Below are 25,030 nucleotides of genomic sequence, written 5' to 3'. Positions count from 1 at the left end.
ATTTGTACAGTAGGATTGTTATCACAGTGCCTTCCATGTGGGCTGCTATACAAATGAGGAAGATAGAAAGTGATTCATAGCAGTAGTTTTATTATTCAATTATAGAATTTTAAATTTGTGCTGTTTGTTTTTGCTAAGAGAAGCCCGTTTGGCTTATATAACTACTGAGACAAGGTGAGGCAAAATAAATAAATAAATAAAAAAGAAGTAGAAGAAGAAGAATAAAAAGAGAGAGAGGTTGAGACAGAAGAAAACAAAAACAAAAGGAAAAGACCTTGATTTTAAAAATTAAAGACAGTCTTGTTCCACATTTAAATTATCCAGAGATACCTGCTTCATCAAATAATTGCCAGTAAAAAGAAAAAAAAATTGCAAGTTTTCCTTGTAATGACAAGATGCACAGGTTTCTCCTGTAATCCCAGGGGTCTCCTGCCAAGATGCAGAGCCCCACTGCACCTTCCTGTCAGCCCGTCCAGCGTTAATGTCTTTGATATGATCCATGCTCATCACGCCCTGCCAGATTCCCTGAGAGCAGGCCTGGGCCACAGGGAGGGGCCCTGCCATGTGCCTCTGCTTCCCTCAAAGTGCTGGGGCTCTCGGAGAAACTCACTAAAACAGCAGCATGGGGTGGGATTAATTGAAAGGACCAGAACTCCCTTCTGGGCTCTCTGCTAGTTCACTGAAATCTTTCCTTTGACTGGCATCTAACATCTGCAGCTAATTGGGGCAGCTCTGCTCTTGTAGAAAGATGATTTTATTCTTTATCACTGCTTGTTTACCTGCCCTTAGGGTAGAAGAAAAGGGTGAAATATGCCATTTCTGCTGGGAACTCATGGGGAGTCAAATTAAGTGTTCTGCTGAAGCCCTGGGCTTAAGTTCAGTAGCCCCCCCTTTATCCACAGGTAATGCGTTCTATGACCCCCCAGCGGATGCCTGAAATTGCAGATAGTACTGAATCCTACATGTACTATGTTTTTTCTTATATCTACATACCTATGGTGAAGTTTAATTTATAAATTAGGGACAGTAATAGATTAACAATATAAAAATGAAGGGCGCCTGGGTGGCTCAGTCAGTTAAGCATCTGCCTTTGGTTCAGGTCATGATCTCAGGGTCCTGGGATGGAGCCCCGTGTCTGGCTCCCTGCTGAGCAGGAAGCTGCTTTTCCCTCTCCCTCTGTATGTGCTCTCTCTCTCTCTCTCAAATAAATAAATAAATCTTTTTTAAAAATTTAAAATAGTTTTAAAAACAGTAATAATAATAATGAAGTAGAACAATTATAATCCTGCATGATAATGGAAGTTATGTGAATGTGGCCTCACTCACTCTCAGAATGCCTTATTGTACTGTACTTGCATTTTCCTTCTTGTGATGACATGAGATGATGAAATGCCTGGGTGGGGAGATGAGATGTGGTGAGTGACAGAGCCACCATGATATAGCATTAGGCCACTCTTGTCCTTTGAAGATATGTCAGGAGGAAGATCGTCTACTTCCAGGACACAGGAAGTATCTGTGGCCTCCTGACTGAGGCCAACTGACACCATAGAAAGTGGAACCACAGATGGGGGATGTGTGGGAGGTCCACTGTACTAACATCGAAAAGGTCAAACTCTGTCTCCTGTCTCAAGAAAAGACCAAATGTCACCAGCTCAGAAATCAATGGGACAATGAGTAAGTAGTTCATTACAAAAGTCAAACCATTCACTGCTACTTTTGTTGGATTCTGGTTTTGTTTCAATTAAGTCCTCATGAATGAGCCCAAAGTTCTCATTTTCATTCTTCCTTTCTCACTCTTTCCTGCTCTTGTTTATAAATTCATTTAACAAACATCTTTGGGTATTTTTAGGTTGAGAACATACATGTGTATGACATATATCACATGTATATATACAGTTAGATAATTAAGATTTGGGGTTGCTTTTGTCCCTGTGCTTGGAAAATAGCCTCCAAACCCTTGGGATTTCCTGAGTGATCAGAGTGTCTTTGTTATTCATGGTGGGCCTCTCAGCCCCAACCCAGAAATTTATGCAAATGAGATAACTCAGGTGAGGGGCTGGCCCCACCAAAAAGGCCAACCCGGTGATCAGAGGGTTGGAGCTTCATGCCAGGTGGTATCAGCCCTACCTCCAAGAAGGGAAGGGGGCCTTAGGATTGACTCAATCTATCATGCCTATGTAAGGAAACTCCATTAATAACTCTGGACACAGAGGCTTGGGTGAGTATCCCTGGAGGACAGGACTCTGCATATTGTTAAATGTCCATTTACTGGGAGAGTAACGCATCCTACCTCTGCAGAGAGAAGACCAGAGGCTTAGTGTTTCAAACCCCCAGACCTCACCCTATGTCTCTTCTTTTGGCTGGTTCTGATTTGTATCATTTTGCTATAATAAAACTGTAGTTGTTATAGCTTTCATGAGTGCTCTGTGTCATTCCAGGAACTTATCAAAAGTTCCTGCGGAGTAATGGGAACTCCCCAGTTTGTAAGAAGTATGGGTGGCCCTGGTATCCCCAAGCTTACAGCTGGTGTCTGACATGAGGGAAGTCTTTAGCGAATTGTGTTCTTAACCTTGAACTTGGCCTACCTCTGGGTAGTCAACATCTGAAGTCATTACAAACCTTTGCAACAGAAGCCCCTCTGGGCACTGGGGAAAGAGAATGACCAAGATTATGGGACGATACTTGGACATGCAGGATCCTATCTGCTGTGCTTTTGCTAATCCTCCAAGCACTTATCTGAATTATAGGCCAGGAATGGGAAAATGAGTGCCAGGTGTTCACTCTCCATCTTGGAATTAGCCCTAAATGGTCCCTCCTGCCCACCTTCCTGTCTGTCCTCCTAGCCCCAGAAGTCCCTGTCTGCTTTCTCATTTCCCTTGTCATTCATGGTTCCTATCTGACACACTCATTTAGCTCAGTGTTGGTCCTTCTTGGTGACTCTTCTTAATGCCCACCCAGTGGTCATCCTGCTTGAGCTGGCCCCTTACATGTACCTGTGGGTTCAACCTGCTGACCCACTCTTCCTCACCAGATGCTACTCTGGTTTGGTTACACCTGAGCCCCATCCCCTTTGGTTCTATCCTCATCTTTGTGGGGCCTGGGCTCTGTATTGTTCACTCAGGCTCAAACCTTGCATTTCTTTAGAATACTGCTTTCATAATCTTCCTGTAGGCTCTCCAGACAATACCCTAGAGCAAGAAGAGTTTTGACTCATGCTCTGGTTGACACTTCACCTCACCCAAGGCACATCAGTTCTGCCTTCTCAAATATTGGCACCCACCTTGGCTCCCAGCAGCAACCCCAGAAACCTAGAAACTCCCATCCTGCCTCTGACACCCCCATCCAGCACTCAGTGGCCTCTCAGGTGGTATCCAGACACCAGGGGCCCTCAGACACCAAGGGGAAGTCTCCCACCACAACTCTGGCAGCCCCAGACTATTGTAGCAGTACTAATGAAGCAGATTTCAAACAAGAAGCATTCTCCTACTAAAGAGCAAGGCTTAAAATGGCACAAATCTGAGGCCATTCACCAGGTTTCAGATTGGCATCTTTAGCCTGCATGCATGACTGCTTAAAAATTTCAGCCATCATGTTACATTTGATTGGTGTGTAAATTAGCCCTGGATTATGCACAGCCTTTTACAAAGGCATCAGAATGCTTTAGATAGATAGATAGATAGATAGATAGATAGATAGATAGACAAAGTAGATCAAAGGAAGATAGGTAGGAGACAGATAGGTAGAGAAAGAAGAGAGGTGGATGGATGGATAGATAGATGGCCAGATGCAGCTATGCCAGTTAGAATTAGTCATGGAGAGAGAAAAGACAAAGGCTTAGATATGTAGCAATAAATGGACAAAAGAAAAAAATATAAAGAAATATAACATCTGTGGGAAAATGCGCCACTCATGGATTAATTGTTCATAAAGCCAGTCAGCTCTTTGGCTCCTAATGACACCAGCATCTACTGGAGCCTCACTCCTTTCCTAGAACCTTTAGCTCAGAGGTTAGCAAACAATGAGCCAATTGGCTAAATCTGGCCCTCTGCCTGTTTCAGTAAATAAAGTTTTATTGGGACATAGCCTCACTCATTCATTTACTTATTGTCTAATGCTGCTTTCTCATTACAAAGATAAAACGGAGTAGTTGGGACAAAGACCTTGTACCCTGCTAAGCCAAAAGTCTGCAAAAGCTCCAGCAGATCAGCTTGGTGAAGAAGAAGGAAGATAAACTTTAGAAGTAGACAGACCTGCATTCACATCCCTGTCTGTGTGAATGTGACCAATGCAGCACTAGAATTTTTACACAGGACAGTTGGCAATTTGGTCAAGGGTGAGGAGATATAGGGGGCTTGCCTTAGAACTGCATTTACACATAAAGAACTTTTTAAAAATCTTAAATTTATACATTTACTCATGATTCAGCAAATATTCATTATAAAGGTTTACTGTGTGCCAGACCCTTTTCTAGGGTGAAGACTATGTCTCCATGGGGCTTAAATTTTAAAATAAAGGAAAGGATATACAAGAAACAAATAAACATATAATACCTCGGATGGAGTTAAATACTGCAAAGAGAAATAAATTAGAGTGGGAGCTAGAGTGATGGCAAAGTGCTGTTTCAGATGGGCTGGTCAGGAAAGACATCTCTGAGAAGGGGACATTTGAACAGAGGCCAGAAGTAATCAGAGGAAAGAGCATAGGAATGTGGGAAAGAGCATTCCAGCAAAGGGAACAGCCAGTGCAAGGGTGCTAAGGTATCTATGTGCATGTGTGTTTGAGGAGCAGCAGTGGGGAGAGGGGGTCATGTGGATAAGAAGGGGCAGTGTGAGGAATGTGCCAGTAGTAAGAGCTGAGTGGTTACTAGACACAGACCCCTTAGCGTATAGGCCACAGCAATCTGGGTTGGTTTCTAGGTGTGCTGGGTGGATGTCAAAGGTTTTAAGCTAAGGCTCAGTATGACCTGCCTCAGTTTGTGAAGGATCCCTCTGGCCTTTGGGTTGAGAATAAACCGTAGGAGTCACAGTAGAAACAGGTAAACCAATTAGAATCCCTGCAGTGGGCCAGGCTAGACTGGCTTGAGAGGTAGGTGCTGAGGTATTTAGTCATGGCGATGGACGCACCACCACAGCACAGAAACTTTGAAGCTTCAGTGGCTAAAGTAAAGACTTCTGTCTAGCGTGCCTACTGCCTCCCAGACAGTTCTCTAACATCTTGTACCTATGCCATCTGAGGGAAGAAAGAACTGAGAACCTTCTGGAATATATCTTCAAGGGCTAGTCCTCAAGTGGCTTATATTCACTTCTGCTCATATCCCATTGTCCAAAGTTGGCCAAGGACCCCTCATGGATGCATAAGGCACATGGGTGTTCTCTTCCAAATGGGGCGTGGACAGGATATACATTCAAGAGGGACTGTTTTGAGGGGAAACCCAAGAAAATTTAAGGAGTAGGGGTTAAAGGGTTCCCCAGGCTGCCCCAGGAACTTAGATACATTAACCTCCCTAGGCCTTAGGTTCCTCATCTATGAAAGGGAGTGAGTGATGGCGCCCTCACAGGATTGTAAGGGGGATGAAATCTTATGCCCCGCAAACTGTTCCTAACACAGACAAGTGTAGTCAGTGCTCATAGGTGGCAACCAACCATTTCCATTATCTGTATTCCAGAAAGTTTCCAAATACCTGGGGAGAGAGAAGCACCGAGCATCTGTGCGGTTGCAGCTGGGCAGCAGCCAGTGCCAATGTCTGCTACCACGTGGATTATTCAAGTCGTGAAATTCTGCCCTGGTGGCAAACAGCCATGGCCTGCAGCCCCTCTGTGTTCCCCCTGACCACCACCTGCACCCCAATTATCCCACTGCTGAGGAGGCAAAGCTGGTTGGCAGAGGCCTCAGGGCCTTATGTCATCGCTAAACCAGCATCCCTTTATTTGGGTCCACGTCCCCACTGTGACAGATTTTCATCAGCACCCCTCGTGGCAGCCTCTGTCTGCCATCTCTGTGGGCAGATGCCCTCTGCCCCCAATATCTGCATCTCTGTGCAAACGAGGATCAGTTTCTCCTTCGAAAGTGCCAGAGCCCACACAAAAAAATACCCCTAGGTGTGGGCCCTTTCCACCTGTATTAAGTTACAGTCGCTGGGGTCTCTGCCCTCATCCTGGGCTCTTGGACCCTGGGCTGCCTGCTTACCCCTCCCCATGCCCACTGCAAAGGGCAGAGAGTATCAAGTGATTGCTAGACATGGACTGAGCTCCTCCATCAGGCCTCCTTTATTCCAACAGCCACTCATGAGGGGTTCGCCACTGCCCCCCTGCAGAGGTGCCTGTGTGCTGGGGATGGGGACTCCTGCTTGGGGTGACTCATACCCTGGAATGGACTCCCAGGCTGAGCCTTGGCCCTCAGCCCTGCTCTGGCACCAGAAGGCTAGGCAATGCTAGCCAGTGCTCTTGTTCTGGCCTCTGGAACTCTCCTTGGCCTGGCCCTGGCTCCCTTCCCAGCCTCCTCCCTGTCCACCCCTGAGAGCCTGCTGTCCAGAACCCCAGCTCTTCACCATTCCCAGAAAGCCTTGTACTCTCTCCCTCAAGCCACAGCCCCTGCCCTCCCCAGATAGAATAATGTCCTTCCCTGGCGCTGGGTTCATATCTCTGCTCAGCACATCTTATTACTACTGCTGGTCTTGAAAACAAGAACATGTGTCCTTTCATCTTGCCATCTCCAAGACCTAACCACATGATACAAGCAAGGTGAACACCCAGCCCAGGTACAGGGGGATTTACTGCCTGCCTATCCTCTCTGCATTTGAGTAGTAACATGAGGGAGAAATAAAATGTCAGGTAGGACCTGTGTCACCCCTTCAGACAGAGCACAAAAGGGGATTCCTGACTCACAACCTCACAGGAGCGAGTAGGGGAGGGCTTCGGTGCTGGCCTGGCCAAAAGCAGTCCTTCATTTCTCTCTGGTTCACACTGGTCAGATATAGAGCCCTCTCTGAGGAGAGCCCCTAGGAAGTAGGGATTAAGGGCAGAATTCAGGTACTGGTAGGTCTCTAGTGGTGATACCATCCCAATATCATCAGAACTGATCCCTAAAACTCCAGAGTTGCCATAGACAAAGCCCGCACAGTCATTCTGGTAGCAGGTATCACAGGTAAACAGCCCACTGGGCTCATTGTGGGTCCTTTAGGCCTTCCCCATAATCATCCTTTGCCTTTTTACCATCCCGAGGCTCCCCCATTGCCTGACTTCTGGAGACTGGCAATGGTGGATAGTGAAGTGGCCAAAACGGCATGGGTCTCAGATTCAGATAGATTGAGTGCGAATCTCAGGTCTGCCACCTGCCACCTCCTAGCTGTGTGACCTTGAGCAAGTTGCTTAAACTTTTAACTTCTGTTTCCTCATCCATGACATGGTTATGAAAGTCAACAATTAACTGCTATGGACTCAATGGTGTTCTCTCCAAATTCACATGTTGAAGCCTTAACCCACAGTGTGAATGTATCTAGAGATGGAGCTTTGGGGAGGTGATTAGGGTTGGATAAAGTTCTGAGAATGGGGCCCTCATGGTGGGGTTAGTGCCCGTATAAGAAGGGACATCAGAGAGCTTGCTTGCTTACTGTCTCTGCCACATGGGAACAATGAGAAGGCAGCCATCTGTGAGCCAGAGATGGCTCCTCACCAGGAACTGACCATGCCAGCACCCTGACTGAAGAGTTCCAACGTCCAAAACCATGAGAAATAGATGTCAGTTGTTTGAGCTTCCCAGTATGTGACGTTTTTGTTACAGCAGCCTGAATAGACTAATATGCTAGCATGTCTATGAGAATTTCTATGTGCCTGGCATGTGCATTTTATTGCAGAGATGACAGGCTAGTGATCAACTCTGTGTCCCCCTCAGTAGTAGAGAGTAGATCTTGGAAAGCAGTTAAGGGTGATTCTTCCCAGGCCTCTGTGTCTACGCAGGCTGGGCACTGCACTGCATTTAGGGCTCTCTTGGCCCTTCTAAAATGTGTATAATGAGCCATGGTCCCCAAAGCCTGAGGACACCAGGCTGAAAATGTCTCACACTGTCACAATGACTGAACAGTGTGCAGGGCATGCTAGCCACAAAAGTAGAGCCACAACATTACGTCCCATGTTGTGAATCTGGCTGGCACAGAAAAGAACCTGATTAAAAACATGTCCAGTAATCAAGAAACCCGAAACTTTTACCTAAAACTGGACACTGTTAATGCTCGAGCATGTGAGCCCTGAAGCCAGACAGGCCAGAGTCATACTCTGGCACCCACTTATTGTGTGCCCATGGGAAAGCAAGCCAGTTAACAGTATGCATCAGTTTTCTCACCTATAAAATGAGGATAATGATGAAACACACCTCATAGGGCTGTCATAATGATGCATGGCACAAATGCATGGAAAGTGCTTGGAGGAAAGGCTGGCACCTAACATGTGATCTTTTCATGTGTGTTGTTACTGATGTTGTCTTAAAATTTATTATTAATATTATGAAATTTAAAAGCCACCCTAACCATGTGTAGATCTTCAGAAATCTGTTCTCCTGAATTAGAAGGATGACTTATCAAACCCTCTCAACTCAGCTCATCGTCTCTCCCATTAAATACCTCCAAGCTCTGGGCCCTTCTGTTCTTCCCACTGACAATAAAGTTCTTTTTTCTAAAAGATAAGTCATATCACCCCCATCTCAGGAACCTGCCATGGCTCCCCAGGGCCCATAGACTAAATCTCAATCTGCTGCTTAAGATTTGAAGCCCTTTGCTTCTGGCTCCATCCTACTTTTCCACTTCTTATTCCATTCCGTCTCCCTATTTCCTCTGGATACCAGCATATTACACCTCTACTAACTATTCCCAACATGTTAGCATTTCAGCATGGCCAGGCCTTTGGATATGCTTCAGCTCTCAGGCTCTCCCCCTGAAGCCCATGGAAATCCTCCCCCATCTCTCATGACTCAGCTCAAATGCCATGTTGCCTTTCCTGATCACCAACATTAAACACCTGGTAGGCTCTCAGTAAATATTTGTTAAAAGAGACTTCTGGTTTCTAGTCCAGCATGTAAAAATCTTGGAAGCTACTAATCTGTCCTAACAAGTAAAAAGCTAAACAAATTGAAAAATCAACAACTCTTAGATCAATCAGAGAAATGAAATCATAGGGCAAACTTCTGTCCTGAAAATTGAAGAGGCAGACAGACAGAGAATCACAACTTACTAGAGCAAAAATCCATAGCATAAACCCCTGAAGGAAAAAAATACTAGGGTAGGAAAACCTGAACTGGGATTGACAAATTGCTCGAGGCTCAGCGTAGACATAGCTCAGAGTTAAAACTCTAGGGGTGCCTAGTCACAGCCCCTGCATACACTTTTGTGAGTTTTATCACCAAGAACTCTATCAAAGATCCTCATGGCGAATATCCAAGATAAATCCCCTCGTGTTTCCAGCAGAGGAGAGGAAAAGAATCATTCTGAAATACATCAAAGCATTCTGTTCTTTGCAAGGCCTGCCCTCCGGAGAAACAATTTTACCTGAGCTTAATCTACCTGATGGGGTTTTATCAGAACCTAATCTATCTGGGTGAAGGGAAATGCCCAACTCAAGCCTACTCTAGCCATCCTGTCTCACCCAAGTTGGGAGTAAGCAGGACCTAAGAGGCACTGATGAAGTTCATAGTCTAGGGTTGAGGGCTGGCCAAAAGACTGAGACTTTATCATAAGACTATAGCATGCTTCTTCTCCCTTCATGCCTTACACTGCTAAAAGTTTATTTACTGCAGTTCCTTTTGCCCTGTACATCATTCCATCTTTCAGAAAAATTATGAGGCATACTAAAAGGCAAAAGTCAGTTTGAAGAGAGTAAACAAGCATCAGAGCCAGAGTTGGATATGGCAGGCAGGAATATTGATTGGACTTATCAGACTGGGAATTTTTTTAATTGGTTAATATGCTCAAGGCTTAATTGGGAAAAGACAGTATGCAACAACAGATGAACAGTGTAAGTTCAGAGATAGCTATTCTATGAAAGAACCAAAAAGAAACGGTAGAGATCAACCAATAGTGAAAATTAAGTAACAGAAATGAGGAATAGACCCTGCCAAGGAAAGAATCTTTGAGCTTGAGATATGACAACAGAACACCCCAAAACTGAAAAACAAAGAGAAAAAAAAAACAGAACAGAATATGCAAGAACTGTGGGAAAAGTCCAAAAGGTGTAATATACACATAGCAGGAACACACAGAAGGAGAAAGGACAGAGGTGCGAACAGAGGAAACATTTGAGGCAATAATGACTGAGAATTTCCTCAAATTAATGTCAGACACTAAACCACAGATTCAGGTAGCTCAGAAAACACCAAACAGTATAAATGTAAAAACAAAGAAGCAAACAAAAAACACAACAACAGAAACGTAATGGCATTAGGGAGGGCATGTGATGTGATGAGCACTGGGTGTTATACGCAACTGATGAATTATTGAAAACTACATCTGAAACTAATGTTGGCAAATTGAATTTAAAAAATCTTACACCCAGGCATATTATATTCAAACTTCAGAAAATCCAAGATAAAAAAAAATCTCTTAAAAGAAGCCAGATGAAAAAAAAATCTTACCTATAGCAGATAAAAGATAAAAATCACACCCAACTTCTCAGAAACCATGCAAGAAGAGGATGAAGTAAAATACCCAAATACTGAGGTGGGGAGGAAAAAAACCCTGCTAGCCTAGAATTCTGTATCCTGCAAAATTATCCTTCAAAAGTGAATGAGAGGTAGAGACTTTTTCAAACATTGAGGGAATTTGTTGCCAGTAGATCTGCCTTGCAAGAAATGTCAAATGAAGTTTTTCAGGGAGAAGGAACCAGATAAAGCTTGAAACCCAGATTTCCATAAAGAAAAGAGCACAGGAGAATGAATAAGTAAAGGTAAAATGAACAACTTTTTCTCATTTTTTTAAAGATTTATTTATTTACTTGAGGGTGGAGGGGCAGAGGGAGAGAGAGAGAGAATCTTAAGCAGACTCCACACAGAGCACAGAGCCTGATGCAGGGTTCAATTTTGTGACCCTGAGATTGTGACCTAAGCTGAAACCAAGAGTCAGACACTTAACCAACCAAGCCACCCAGATGCCCCTTTTTTCTTATTCTTAATTAATCTAACAGATAACAGTTTGTTCAAGATAATAATAGCGGCAATGTATTTGATTATCTATATAAAATGCTTATGTGTGAGTGAAATGAATAATACAGGGGTGGGAAAGAGGAATTATAAATATTTTGCTATTATAAAGTGAAGTCTTATTACCGGTGAAGCAAGGTAGTATTATTTGTAAGTAGCCTTGGATTAGTTGAAAATGTGTATCACAAACTTTCAGACAACCACTAAAGAAAGTTAAAAAAAGAAAGAGGTAAAAAAGAGGTAAATTGATATGCTAGGAAAGAGAAAATGGAACCATGTAAAATGCTCAGTTAAAACCACAAAAGGCACAAGTGTGGAAGACAAAAATAGGAACAAAGAACAAGCACAACAAATAGGAAACAATAACATATCATATAGCAATTAACCCAACTATGTCAATAATCACCTTAAATGTCAATGAACTAAATATGGCAATTAAAAGACAGAGATTGTCAGAGTGGATAAAAAAAAAAACAAGGCCCAGCTATATGTTATCTACAAGAAACTTACTTAAAATATAAAGACAGATTAAAAGTATAGGGATGAAAGAAAGATACACCATGCTGACATGAATTAAAAGTATAGGGATGAAGTATAGATACACCATGAGCAAGTTGCTTAAAAATATAGGGATGAAGAAAGATACACCATGCTGACATGAATCAAAGGAAAGCAATAATAACTATATTAATTTTAGACAGGGAATACTTTGGCAAGGAGAGTTAATAGGGAAAAAGGGGGGCATTGCATACTGATAAAGGGACCAATGCTCCAAGAAAATATAACAAGCCTTAATGTGTATATGCTAGCAACAGAGCATGAGGGTACATAAGGCAAAAGCTAACAGACCTATAAGGAAAAATAGATGAACCATTATTATATTCAGACACTGAAATACCCCTCATCAACCAACTGGATACTTCTGCTCTTGGAAAGACGATGTCAAGAGAATGAGAAGATAAGCCACAGACTGGGAGTAAATACTTGCAAAAGACACATCTAATAAAGAACTGTTGCCCAAAATATGCAACAAACTCTTAAAAAAAAACCCACAACCATAACAGCACAAATAATCCAATTAAAGAAATAGACAAGTGGAGCCCTGGGCGGCTCTGTTGGTTGAGCATCTGCCTTCAGCTCAGGTCATGATCCCAGAGTCCTGGGTTTGAGCCCTGCATTGGGCTCCCTGCTCAGCGGGGAGCCTGCTTCTCCCTCTCCCTCTACCCCTTGCCCCTGCTTGTGCACTCTCTCTGTCAAATAAATAAAATCTTTAAAAAAAAAAAAAAAAAAAAGATGAGCAAGAGATCTGAACAGACACCTCACCGAAAGGGATATGTAAACATATGAAAAGATATTCCTGTCTTTTCAAAAAACATATGAAAAGGTATTCAACATCATTGTGTCATTAGGGAATTACAATGAAAACAATGAGATACCAGGACTCATCTATTTTAGAACATCCCAAATCCAAAGCACTAACGACATCAAATGTTGGTGAGAATGGAAAGCAATAGGAACTTTCACGCATTGCTGCTGGGAATGCAAAACTGCCCGGCCACTTAGGAAGGTGGCTTCTCAGTTTCTTACAAAACTAACCATAGTCTTCCCATGTGATTCAGCAATCATGCTCCTTGGTATTTAGCCAAGTGAACTGAAAGCTTCTGTCTACACAAAAACCTGCACATGGATGTTTATGGCAACCTTATTCATAGTCTTCAAAGCAAAGATGCAATCAAGATGTCCTTCTGCAGATGAGTGGCTCGAGAAACTAGTACATTCAGACAATGGAATACTATTCAGCTCTAAAAAACAAACAAACAAACAAACAAAAAAACAAAAACAAATGAACTTTTGAGCCATGTACAGACATGGAGGAAGCTTAAGCGCATAATCCTAAGTGAAAGAAGCCAGTCTGAAAAGGCCACATACTATGTGATTCCAACCGCATTACATTCTGGAAAAAGCAAAACTATGAAGACAGTAAAAAGATCAGTGGTTGCCAGGGGTTAGTAGGGAGAGAAAAAGGAATAGCAGAGCAGAGGATTTTTAGGGTAGTGAAACTGTTTTGTAAGATACCACAATGGTGGGTACATGTCATTCTACATTTGTCAAAACTCATAGAAGACACAGCCCAAGAGTCAACCTTCAATGTAAACCGTGGGCTTTGGGTGATGTTGATGTAGCGCGGCAGGTTCACTGATGACAACAAATGTACCCCCCCTCTGGTGCAGGACGTTGATAGCGGAGAGGGCAGTGCATGGAGGGTGGGCAGAAAGGGATGTGGGGGGATTCTCTGAACTTTCTGCTCCATTTTGCTGTAAACTCTGTTAAAGCTGCTCTAAAAAATAAGGTTTATTAATTACAAACAAGTTGTAAATGGATGAATGACCGAATTGATCCTGCCTCTTCTGCCGACTGTTGTTGTGTGAACTTATGTTTTTCTGCCTACGTCATTTTATTCAGGGTTCAAGTTTCACAAGGGTTTTGCTCCACAAACCATGAGTGCAAAGGTCTTCCACCCTCTGCTGGAATTTCTGCTGAACGGTCAAGATAAAGCAAGAGTGTAAACTTCTAATCTTCTTTTAAAGACAAGTATGGACAAATCAGGTCCCCACGTCGGGATGATGCACAATGACAAAGTCAAAGCCACTGATTGCTGCAAGAATTCGAGGAGGCCACTGAGGCCCCTGGTTTTCAAAGTGGTCTTAGCGTCAGAATCCGCTTTTCAAATCAACTTACACAGAACCCCAAAATGTTCAAGAGTTAACAGATTAAACAAAACAAAACAAAACACAGAAATCAGAACTGTCCTGGCCCATGACTCTAACATGTGTCATTTCCTAACACATTCATTTTTCCTTCTAGCTCATCCACCGAGAAACATCATAGACGTCCTTCCTATATTATTGTCCACATAGTTGCTGACAACATTGAACAGGACAGGCTCAGTAGCATGATTTAGAAACTTCCCTCTTCTTGCATATATGTAGACACATTTGTAGAGATGTAATGATGTAATTATTTTGGACATTATGTTTTAAAACTTTTCAAATGCATAGAAAAGTAAGGGAATAGAATAATGAACATCTACATCTAGATTTCATAGTTGTAATTATTTTTTTATATTTCTGTCACATATATAGGTACTGTTTTTTATTTTCCTAGTTTGGACAAACCAGCTATTAAAGACATTGTGGGACTTTTGAAAGGTATCCGAATTTTAAAAAGGCCTAGGGCTCCTGGGAACCCTTTGAGACCCAACTGTCCAGTTTTGCACATGGAGGTACTGGACCCCCAAACAAGGAAAAGCCTGAAAAGCCTCCAGGAAGGTCTTTAGTCTGGCTTCTGTTTGTTCCTTTAGCTCCTGCCTTATGCTCCCCCAAAGGCCTCCTGTGCTCCAACCGCATCACACCTGCATTCCTGCAAACTTTTCACAGATCCCAACTTTTACTCTGCCTTTAAGATGACACTGAGGCATCATCTCCTCCAGGAAGCCTTACCCCACATCCTTCACCCTACCCCCAAAGGGTGGAGGTAGGTCAAACAGAAGCCAGCACCCCCAGGAATGGGTAGCACCTAGACCTAATAGTCTAGGTAGGCAGAACCAAACCAAACCAGCAAAGGGGCAGGGAGGCATTAGGAGGGCCTAGGGAAACGCACTTGTAAAAGGACATTCCAAAAGGGAAGTAAGTATTGCTAAGAGAGTCCCTCAGAATGGGGTGGGGAGGGTATTGAGGAAGCAGAGCCTATTGACTCCTGTTTGAATTCTGGGAACACCATGAAGTCTTGACTTTTGTCAATTATGACTTGCCACTTGCACATTGGCCACCTCTTGGAAGACCTCCTCTACTGTGGACTGAAATAGAGAGAAGGTAGCACTCGTTTGCTCCAGAGCCAATCCTGCATTAGGTGGTCAGTTAAACTCTTCTGTCAGCACCGATCACAACTCCTTCAAAACGAGCTACCCAGCCTCCTGGGGTCTGCCCTTATAACCCTGCACTCCCCATTGCAATTCCAAGCGCAATGTCAATCTCCATCCTCTCCCTGCCTCCCACATTGCAAACCCTAAGATCCCAAATAAACACCTTTGGTTGCTTTACAGCCTCTTCTTCTTGATCGACATGCCTAATGTCTTGATTCCAGACACAAAAACCAACAATCGATCTTACCCAACAGATACCCAAGTGACCTCTAGCTACGATTAAAAGCCATAAGCACAAAAAGAACATCAGGAAAATGTTTATGCATGAGGTCTCTCTGGCTCCTCGGAGTCTATGCCGAGGAATAAGTCCCTCAGGATCAGCCCCTGGGCCTCCCAAGACCCCCCCTCCCTGCCTTGCGCTCTCCCAGGACACTCGGCAAGGAACTGAACACCCCGTGCTGTCACCACTGTTTCTGTGTCTCCCATCTCCCCCTCTGGCTCTCTCCCGCTCTCCCAGACCCTCTGCTACAGAACCAGCCTGCCAAGGTTTGCAGCATCAGGTGCCAGCCCGCTGGGCAGGTAGCACCCGAAGTTTGCACGTGGCCGCAGCGCCCTCTGCCGGGCGCATCCCGCAGCCGCGGGGCACTCACCGGAGTGGGGGCGTTCACCACCGACAGGTTGTACCCGTAGAGGAAGGAGGAGCCGAAGGCGCCCACGAAGGAGGCCACGAGGAGCAAGCAGGACCAGTCCTGGGAAGCAAGAGGACAGCACGTCAGATCTGGCAGTCGGCACACAGCTAGGGGCCCACCGGACGTACCCGGGCTGTCCCCTGGTCTGGGGAGGCTGCCGCAGGTGCGTTGCCTGTCGGGGGCCCACCTGCGCAGGCAGGCTCCTGGGTGAGTTCCGGCCACGCAGGCACCGAGCTCGGCTCGCCTCTGACGGCTGCAACAGACAGGGACTCGCAGACCTGACGCCCTTAGCGGGTGCTGTGCAAGCAGCCACACACTATTATGTCGGCTGAACTTGGCCACTTTCTGAACCACATCGGAGCAAAAAGCAAAGCCAGACTCAGCCACCGGCAGTAGCAGCTGGCGCTTAGAAGAGGTATGGGCCAGGCATTGTTCAGAGCACTTTCTGGGGTACTGTCTCATGGAATCCTCAGATCAGTACTATGTTATGCTGATTTTATAGGTGAGGAAACAGGCACAGAGGTGTCCGTGGTGCTGTCTGGGATGGGGGCTGGAGCCCATGCAGTGTCCCCCTGCACCCCATTGCCTCTCCCCCACCGGCTCTCCATCTGGGAACAGCGTCTAGGGCCTGAGGCTGCTCACAGCTGCACAGGTGCATACACGCTCACATGCACGCACACACAGCACTGCACGTGCTGTTCCAGACTCAGCTGTCGATCTGCAGGCCAGTCTGAGCACCTCAGGACAAGGACCTCTAGAGAGACACAGGGCTCAGCCCGGAGAACGAGGCATCTGCCTCCATGTAATCCTCTCCTTTGGCCTCATCCAAGGATGGTCACAATCAAGACAGGACCATGGAGCAGAAACATCTAGGCCCCCTGGCAAAAGCTGCCCGGCTGGCAGGAGCTGGCAGCGGGAGCAATTGCCATCCTAAGCTGGCCAGGGGAATATGGGCCACTCTCCAGATGGAGGGGACCCAGGTGCTCTTAGAATCCACTCTCTCTGCTATCATCTCTGCTAGCACGTGTGTGCTTATCAGGTCAGGCCCTGATAAAGCTCCAGGGATTCACCGGCAACAAAACAGACAAGGCCCACAGTTCAGGCAACTGTGTCAGTCAAACACTGTTTGGAAGGGAAAGCCGGACCCCGATAGCCGACTCCCTGCTCTGCCCACCTCAGTAGTCTCCTCTAGCATGGGGGGCAGTGCTAGAGGTGCTGGATGGTTCTACCACTTACCTGTGAGAACCCGAGCCAGTTTCTTGACCTTTCTCGGTCAAGCTTGCCGAGCTGTAAAATGGATCTAATAACACCACTGGCTGTGCAGGTTGTTGCGGACTCACTGTGTTGCTGGATGAGGATGTTTAGAATGTTACGTGCACACAGGGAGTGTTCAGAAGGGCTGTTTACTCTTTCTGCTGCAGCCTGCCACCCAGAATGGCTGTTGCTCAGGTCAGATGCCAACGTCTCTCTTGGCCTAGCCTGTAGGCCTGAAATTCCCCCCTTCTAGAGACTTTTGTATCTAAGGCCCATTGCCAGCCTCTTCTCTGAAAGCTCCAACTCCTCATGTTTACGTGTTTCTCTCTCTCTCTCTTTTTTTTTTAAGATTTTATTTATTTATTCATGAGAGAGAGAGAGACAGAGACAGAGACAGAAGCAGACTCCATGCAGGGAGCCCGATGTGGGACTCGATCCCGGGTCTCTGTGATCAGGCCCTGGGCCGAAGGCAGTGCTAAACCACTGAGCCACCAGGCTGCCCTACATTTCTCTTTGATTCAACTCCGTCTTACCTGGGATCTGCAGCTTAGGCCTGTAACCTTGGGCCAGTACATCGCTGCTCTGTGACTCAGTATTCTTATCTGAAAGTGGAGGTGATAACAGACCCCACCCCCTAGGCTGTTACGCTGAGTTAACACTGTGCCCATGAGCGTTAGTGGCAGAGGCTGGACAGTGGCAAGGGTCTTACTTTTTGAGGGTGGGGGTCTTGCTTCCAGGCACCATGCCTACTGCAGAGAAGGTATTCAGTAAATGCTAGTGATAGGATGGAGGTGAGAAAGGGGGTTTATAAGCCACCGGGATGGACATTGCCAGCTATGGGGCCAGAATCTTTTACTGTTTTTAAGAGGAGGCTGAACTGTATGAGATTCAGCAATAGAACAAGCTGCATTTTAGACAAAATGCCCATGCTCCATAGTCACTTATCTGTCCCTGGGCCCCTTGCTTCCAGCCCTGATCCCTGTCCCTTTGTCCACACCCATCAGAGGATAGACAGGGCAGGTGGGAGCCTCTCCCGGGGCCCCTGCCCCTGCTTGGCCAGCAGGTCCCCACCACTTCTCATCACCTGCCCCAGGGACAGAGGCTACCTGCTGTGTGGGGGCAGGGAGGGAAAAGGGGACGCCCCCCCCCCCCCCCGGCCCGTGCGAGGCAGTTCTCTGCCGTGGCCTCATTTCGTAAGCACAGGCACATTGCCAGAGGGAAACTGCAGCCCCAGAGAGAGAGCTCCACAGCCAAGGTCACGGGGACCAGGGCCCCAGGCCTTTCAGGCAGCGGAGGGAGGCAGGCACAGCCTCCCACGCTGGGCCTCTGAGCCCCATGGCAGGTCCACAGGACTGTTTCTGCGTTTACCTTTCTGGTCCTCCTGCCCGGCGTCCCTCTTGGGGTGCGGCCACGCTTGGCAGCCCCTGGGTGAGCCCGGGCCCGGGAGTCCATGCTCCGCAGGCTGTGAGCCGGGCCAGGGCATCTCTGAGCAAGAGGCAGAGTCCACGAGGGGGCGGGGGCCCGGCAGGAAATGCGGCAGTTCTGTCTCTATGAACAGGAAATGGGCACCGTGGGCTGTGTCCCGCTCCCAGTCAGAGGGGCAACCCAAGAGTCCTGGAAGGGAAACTTGCCTTCTCACGAATCCTCTGATTCTCCCTCCCAGCAAGGCCAGCGTGCAGAGAGGGAGCACTGGGCATAAACCCAGGGTGTCTAAGGATTGGGACAGAACGGAGCGTCCCTGATGGCAGGGCATGCCTGGTGGGGCCCCAACCCTGCCTGTCTAACCGTGTCCTTAGCCAAGTCACTTAGCTTCTCTGAGCTACTGCATTTATGAGAAGACTGATCCGTCCGGGACTGTCTATCCCGTAGTTATTCTGAGGCTCAAACAGAAAACACACAGCCCCTGAGCAGCCTGCTGGACGTGGGGATGGCCGCCCTGCAGCTTTGGAACAAATGGGGAGGTTCTGGGTTTGGAAGAAAAACGATCTGCCACTTGGCCATTCCTCTGTCCTGCTCACTCAGCACTGGCTCTGGAGGGGGAAGACCTCCTTCTCACCTGCCCCTGCAGGGAAATCAATAAGGAGGCAGGAGCCCTCAATGCATACTCGACATCATGAGAATTAATTCACCATGTGGCCAATTTGCCCCAGATGTCAGACAAGTATCTTTAATCATGACAGGTTTAGGACAGTGTGCCATTTGCTTCCGGAGGCAGAGAGCAGGGACAGAGGCCAGCGGGCGATGGTATGTTTGGGGAATGCAGAAGCCCTAGAAGGCCAGGCAGGCATCAAGCCCACAAAGATACAAGAAGCAAGCAAACTAGGTTTAGTGGATCGCAGACATTGAAACTAGGGCTGGATCGCAGAAGACTTTCTGGAAGAGGAGATTCCTGAGTAAGCCCAGGGAATATGCAGGCAGAGAAGGGGCATGGGTGGGGATGGGGGGGGGGGGGTGTCATTGAACCAAGACCCACAGGCATAGATGCCCTGGGGTAGGTGGAGGAACAAAATAATTGAGCATGGCTGGGCCCTGAGCTATGGGAGGCGGTGGGAAGGGGCCAGGACAGCTGCCTCCCTGTGTCTTGGGGACCCACAGGGTGCGGTCCTGACGGGACTTTAAGTCCATCCTCATTTCCATTTCCTCCTCCCCTCTCTCCCCCCTTATCTCAGGCCCTTCCACGGGTTATCTCTGGCTTCATCGTGACTAACAGGACATCTCACCTGATTTTGCTAAAATTCAAACTGAATCAAGTGATCTTCCCCCACTCTCTGCCATTTAAAATTGTTTCATGTTTCCCCAGTGGGGTTGAAAATTCAGTAGGCCCCAGGAGCAAGAGGTCAACACAAATGTGCAACTATAGGGATGTCTGGATGGCTCAGTGGTTGAGCATGTGCATTTCAGCTCAGGTCATGATCCTGGGATCATGTCCCGCATCAGGTTCCCCTCAGGGAGCCAGCTTCTCCCTCTGCCTGTGTCTCTGCCTCTCTCTGTGTCTCTCATGAATAAATAAATAAATTTTTTTTTTTTTAAAGTGCAACTACCAAAGGGAGGAGGTCCCTGGTGTCTGGGACACCCCTGTGCTGTGAGAACTTCCAAAGCCAGCAAGCATTAAAGGCCCTGCCAGTGGAGCACAGCATGGCCACCAGCCACCTGCAGACTCCGAGTGTGGACGCAAGCCCCTGGCAGAGCTGTCCCTGTACACCTCTCCTGACTCAACCTCCCTGATCCAAGACCTGCTGAATTAGAGCTCTGAGGGTGGATGCCAGAGGGGATGCAGATCCCAGGGGTGGAAGGAGACCATCCTCTAGCAGTTGCCCCTGGTCCAGCCCTGCACCACAGGCTATCCCAGCTCCTAAGACTGGACATGTGCAGATTTCATGTCCCCTCTTGGCCTAGCAGCCTGGAGGCAGTGCTTGGGCTGAAGACTTCCTCTTCCATAACTTCTCTCCCTGGCCTGCCAACAAACCAACCCAGAGGTGAGCAGTGTCTTGCCCCAGGTCACACACCTAAAAGTTGAGCTCAAGTTCCAGGCCAGCGCTCCAGCTATTTGGAGAGCCTGGGCTTCTCACTAACTGCACTTCCTTCCTGCGGGCAGGAGAGTGATCTCAAATTCCCAGGGCTTTTCCGGATGGCAAACAGCTCTACTTTCTGGGACACCTTGGTGAAGGTGATAGGAGCTGTCCCTTTGCTTTGCCACAGCTTAGTGGTTTAAAACCCAGACATGGGTGGCACACTGCCTGGGGTTGAGCCTCCGCTCAGCCACTTACAACCTGTGAGCCCTTGCACAGGTCACTTGGGCTCTCTGTGGTACAATGTCCTCCTCTGTAACATGGGCACAACCCTGCCACCACCTCATAGACTCATTTCTGGGATATTCTGTGAGTTTATACTTGAAAAGCATGTAGAAGAGCCACACAAGTACGACAGCATGCGGCATACAGCAAGCGTGCAATGAATACTCATTATTATTTTTTTAAGTCACCTTGTCCCCAGATAATGTGCCATATCTGGACCCAAATGCTCTCACTTTTTTCTAAATTAAGGCCATCGTGTGTACTCTGTGTAGAAAGATCTGCGCCCTGCTAGGGTATTAGTGTCCTCGATGGTAAAAGGGGAGGTTGGGGGGCCAGGTCAATGTCCCTGGACAATTGCCAAGGCCCGTTCCAGTGCTCATGTTTGGTCTCTCGGCATTGAACATGATGTGTTGCGGCTCATTGGGTTGGACGGTAGTTACTCGAGATTTCTATGTTCCCCAAGCACCCTCCTCCTGCACCTCCAGAACATGTCTATGCTAATTTGCCCTTGGCCCAATGTGTTCACACCCTTGATATCATGAGTCCTCTAACAGCCATCTGAGGAGCTGCTAGGCTGACGTTACAGGGAAGAAGTGAAGTTTGGGAGAGGCAGTGCCATTCCCATACTTGCTTGGCCTGTAGCCCCATGCTCTCCAGCAGACCCTGAGAAAATTAACTCTATCAAGGATGTGGTCACTAGACAAATATTCCCAGGTGTCGTGGGGCTGGGACACAATCATCCTCTTCTGATATTTAATCCTGCATGCACACACCCATTCACCATTATTTGTTGAGTACCTACTCATGCCAAGTTTTCCTTGCCTTTGCTCAGGCTTGCCTTCTGACTACCCATGACTTTGCTCATCCATCAGTACTCAGATCTCTCACCAGATCACCCCAGAAGCTCCTCTGCCCCCCACCTCTGCCACTCTGTGTTCTATATGCTGCTCATAACTGTACTGGCTGTGACCATCCTTACTTATAACTGTCTGTCCTCATGTGTGCCTGTGCCTCTGGACAGGAGCTCACCAAGGGCAGGGACTTTGTGTGTCTGTTATGGGGTGAACTAGGTCCCACCCCAAATTCATAAGGTGAAGCATTAACCCCCAGTATCTCAGAATGTGACTGCATTTGGGGACAGGGTCTTTAAAGAGGAGAGTGGGGTAAAATGATGTCACTAGGGTGGACCCTAACCTATTATGACTGATACCTTCATAAGAAGAGCTTAGGACATAGGTACACATAGATGAAGGTCCATGTGAGGATGCGGGGAGAAGATGGCTATCTACATGCCAAGGACAGGGGCCTCAGAAGGAACCAACTGTGCCCACATCCTTGATCTCAGACTTCCAGCCTCCAGCACTGTGAGAAAGTATATCTCTGGTGTTAAGCCCCCTGCATGTGGTGCTTTGTCCTGGTGGCCTGACTAGGGGAATCCAGTGTCCTGAGCCTTTTTGGATTCCCACCAGGCTCAGGGAAGGGACCAGGTAGATACTCCTGGAATGGAACTCAAACTATCCTCTGGATGATGTCCTAAAGCTAGAAAATCAGCTTGGACAAGATAAAATTTTCCACCAGGAAAGGAAAAAAATTGGGGGGTAGTTTTTTTTTAGTTGAATATCATTTAAGCAGAATTATTAAGATGACTAATCCCCTTCCTTCATTACACCAAATGCCTAGACAGCAGAGCCTTGACCTAACCTGATACAAGTGTATCCTTGGAGGGAATCACTGTCACATCCCTGGATGACCTGAGATGGTGGCTGAGCCTCCCTGAAGCTCCGTTTCACACCTGTGGGTGGGGACAGTCACTCTCAGTCTTCCAATTCCACACTTCCCTGGTGGTTTGATAAATACACCTGAATTGATCTTTGTCCTGCTAATAAGGTTTAATAAAAATATGAACATATTTTCTTCTGAGTCCTGGTTGCTTCTGCACCCATCACAGATGAGGCACAGAGGGACCAGGGTTCAAGACTGGCTTCCCTTCACTCTAACTATGGAGCGTTGGACAAGTGGCTTCATCCTTCTCTGAGCTGCAGTTTCTCACCTGTGAAACAAGGGCAGTGATATCTTCACCATTGTGTGGCCAAGAGAACCGAAGGAGAGACCCGTGTAAAGGGCCAGACCAGAGCAGGTGCCACTGGCTTTGGTTTTTGAGTCTGGATTAAAAGGTCCAAGGACTCCTGAGGAGTAAGAGCCTCTCTGAGTGCCCAGGACGTCCTGGAGGAGAGGGCAGGTGGACTGGGCCTTGTGGTGGGGCAGGGGGATGGGTTTCAGCATATCCTCAAGGATAGAGACATCATCACTGTCACACGTCGGTGTTCCCTCATTGTGAAATGATCTCTGGAGTGGGGGACCCTCTCTCAAGTCCCGAAGGCCACCAGCAGACAGTATAATCATCATCAACCAAAGTATAATATAATCAGTGGCCTGTACTTCCTCAAGCCACATGCTTCCTTGTTCACATGGCAACTTCCCACATACCTTTACTTCTATCCCCTGCTCTCTCTTCTCTGCCTGACCTTGCCTCCATCTACATCTCCCCGAAAGCAGCGAGGGTGCCAGGAGGGACTGCCCCAGTGTTACCAGAACAGGGAGAGAGAAGGAAACCAGGACTGACCAATTTCTCTTTCACCAAATCACTTTCTTTGGAATGTGCTGAGTCCTTTTCACTGAGCTTCATGGCTTATGTTTCAGATTTTGGATTGGGTTTCCTTGTTCCTGAGAAAGAGAAAAAAGAAAGAAATCATTAGACACTTGCTGTCACCAATACGTAATTAGGGGTGGTGGCTCCAAATGGAGGGGTTGCCTGGTGAGGACACCAGGACGGGGTGGGGGGTGTGGTGCAGACAGCTCCCCTGGAGTTCTAGGCGCCTCCATACTCCTCTCTGGCCTCATTGTCTCCATCTGAAGGATGGCTGGGCTGGACATCTCTGCTTCCCGTGCTTGCCATGTTGCTTATTCAATACAGGCCCCTCCCCAGAACATTCTTGTTCAGATGGTCATTCCTATGGTGCCACACATCTTGGAAACACCAAAATTTCTGTCTTCAAGACATGAAAATAAAAGCAGTGTAAATTAAAACCAAATGCCAATCTCTCCTGTCAAATTGGAAACATTCACCAAGATTGTAACCAGAATCCCTGGCAGGTCAGAAGTAGAAAAATGGGCAGGTTTCTGGAGTTTGGAAATAGGTTTCTAGAGCCATAAAAATATGTAGGCCTTTTGCCCCAACCCCTCCATGTATAAAAAGCTATCCTAAAGGAGTAATAAAGAGCGTGACAAAGATTTCAGCCTGATATTGTTAACAAATGGTATTCACAATAGAAAAAAATATCTAGGGGCAGCCCCGGTGGCCCAGCGGTTTAGCATCGCCTTCAGCCCAGGATGTGATCCTGGAGACCCAGGATTGAGTCCCATGTCAGGCTCCCTGCATGGAGCCTGCTTCTCCCTCAGCCTGTGTCTCTGCCTCTCTCTCTCTCTCTCTCTCTCTCTCTCTCTCTGTTTGTCTGTCATGAATAAATAAATAAAATCTTTTTTAAAAAAAGGAAAGGAAAAATATCTAACAGGGAAGTTTAAATAAGTTATGGTACATCCATATATGGAAACTATGCTACTCATGTAGCATTTATAAAATATGTTAAAGAATATTTAACATCATGGGAAAATGCTCATAATCTTACTTGACAAGCGGAGGAAGATCTATGAAAGAATATCCATTAGCATTAGAAATAGATGCACTTACTAATAAATCCATGCTATTATGTGATATAAGGTCTTAAACTATGTCCATGTGTCTTTAGATTTTATTTATTTATTTATTTATTTATTTATTTATTTATTTATTTATTTATTTTTAAAATATTTTACTTATTTACTCATAACAGACACAGAGAAAGGCAGAGACACAGGCAGAGGGAGAAGCAGGCTCCCTGCAGAGAGCCAGATACAGGACTCGATCCCAAGATCACAACCTGAGCCAAAGGCAGATGCTCAACCACTGAGCCATCCAGGTGCCCCGCCATGTGTTTTTTAATGTAAAATTAAAAATTTTTAAATGTTTATACATTATTTATTCCACAATTATTCACTAAACCCCTACTACCTAGGTAAGAGGAAGACAGACTTTGCCCTGCCCTCATGGAGCTTCCATTCTAGAAGAGCCAATCTGGGAGGAGCATACAGAG

At 46.6% G+C, this 25,030-nt stretch overlaps 1 protein-coding gene across 6 annotated transcripts in view; it reads right to left on the bottom strand.

Annotated features, from left to right (window-relative positions):
* Nucleotides 1-25,030, bottom strand: part of SLC2A9 (solute carrier family 2 member 9) — a 227,177-nt gene that overhangs the window by 171,795 nt on the left and 30,352 nt on the right. For 5 of the 6 annotated variants that reach the window (XM_035714584.2, XM_025437830.3, XM_025437828.3 and 2 more), the window contains 2 exons: nucleotides 23,464-23,564; nucleotides 15,754-15,852 (listed from right to left, as the gene is read on the bottom strand). In XM_035714584.2, coding sequence (XP_035570477.1) covers nucleotides 15,754-15,852; nucleotides 23,464-23,526 — 162 coding nt within the window. In that variant the 5' untranslated portion in view covers nucleotides 23,527-23,564. Of the gene's footprint in view, nucleotides 1-15,753; nucleotides 15,853-18,414; nucleotides 18,574-23,463; nucleotides 23,565-25,030 lie in introns of those variants that run through there. The other variant, XM_025437826.3, reaches the window with a different exon arrangement.

Source organism: Canis lupus, chromosome 3, assembly GCF_003254725.2.
Source record: "Canis lupus dingo isolate Sandy chromosome 3, ASM325472v2, whole genome shotgun sequence".
NCBI classification, from domain to species: Eukaryota; Metazoa; Chordata; class Mammalia; order Carnivora; family Canidae; genus Canis; species Canis lupus.
Note: the sequence above shows the minus strand (reverse complement) of the source record. Positions and strands in the feature narration are given on the sequence as shown.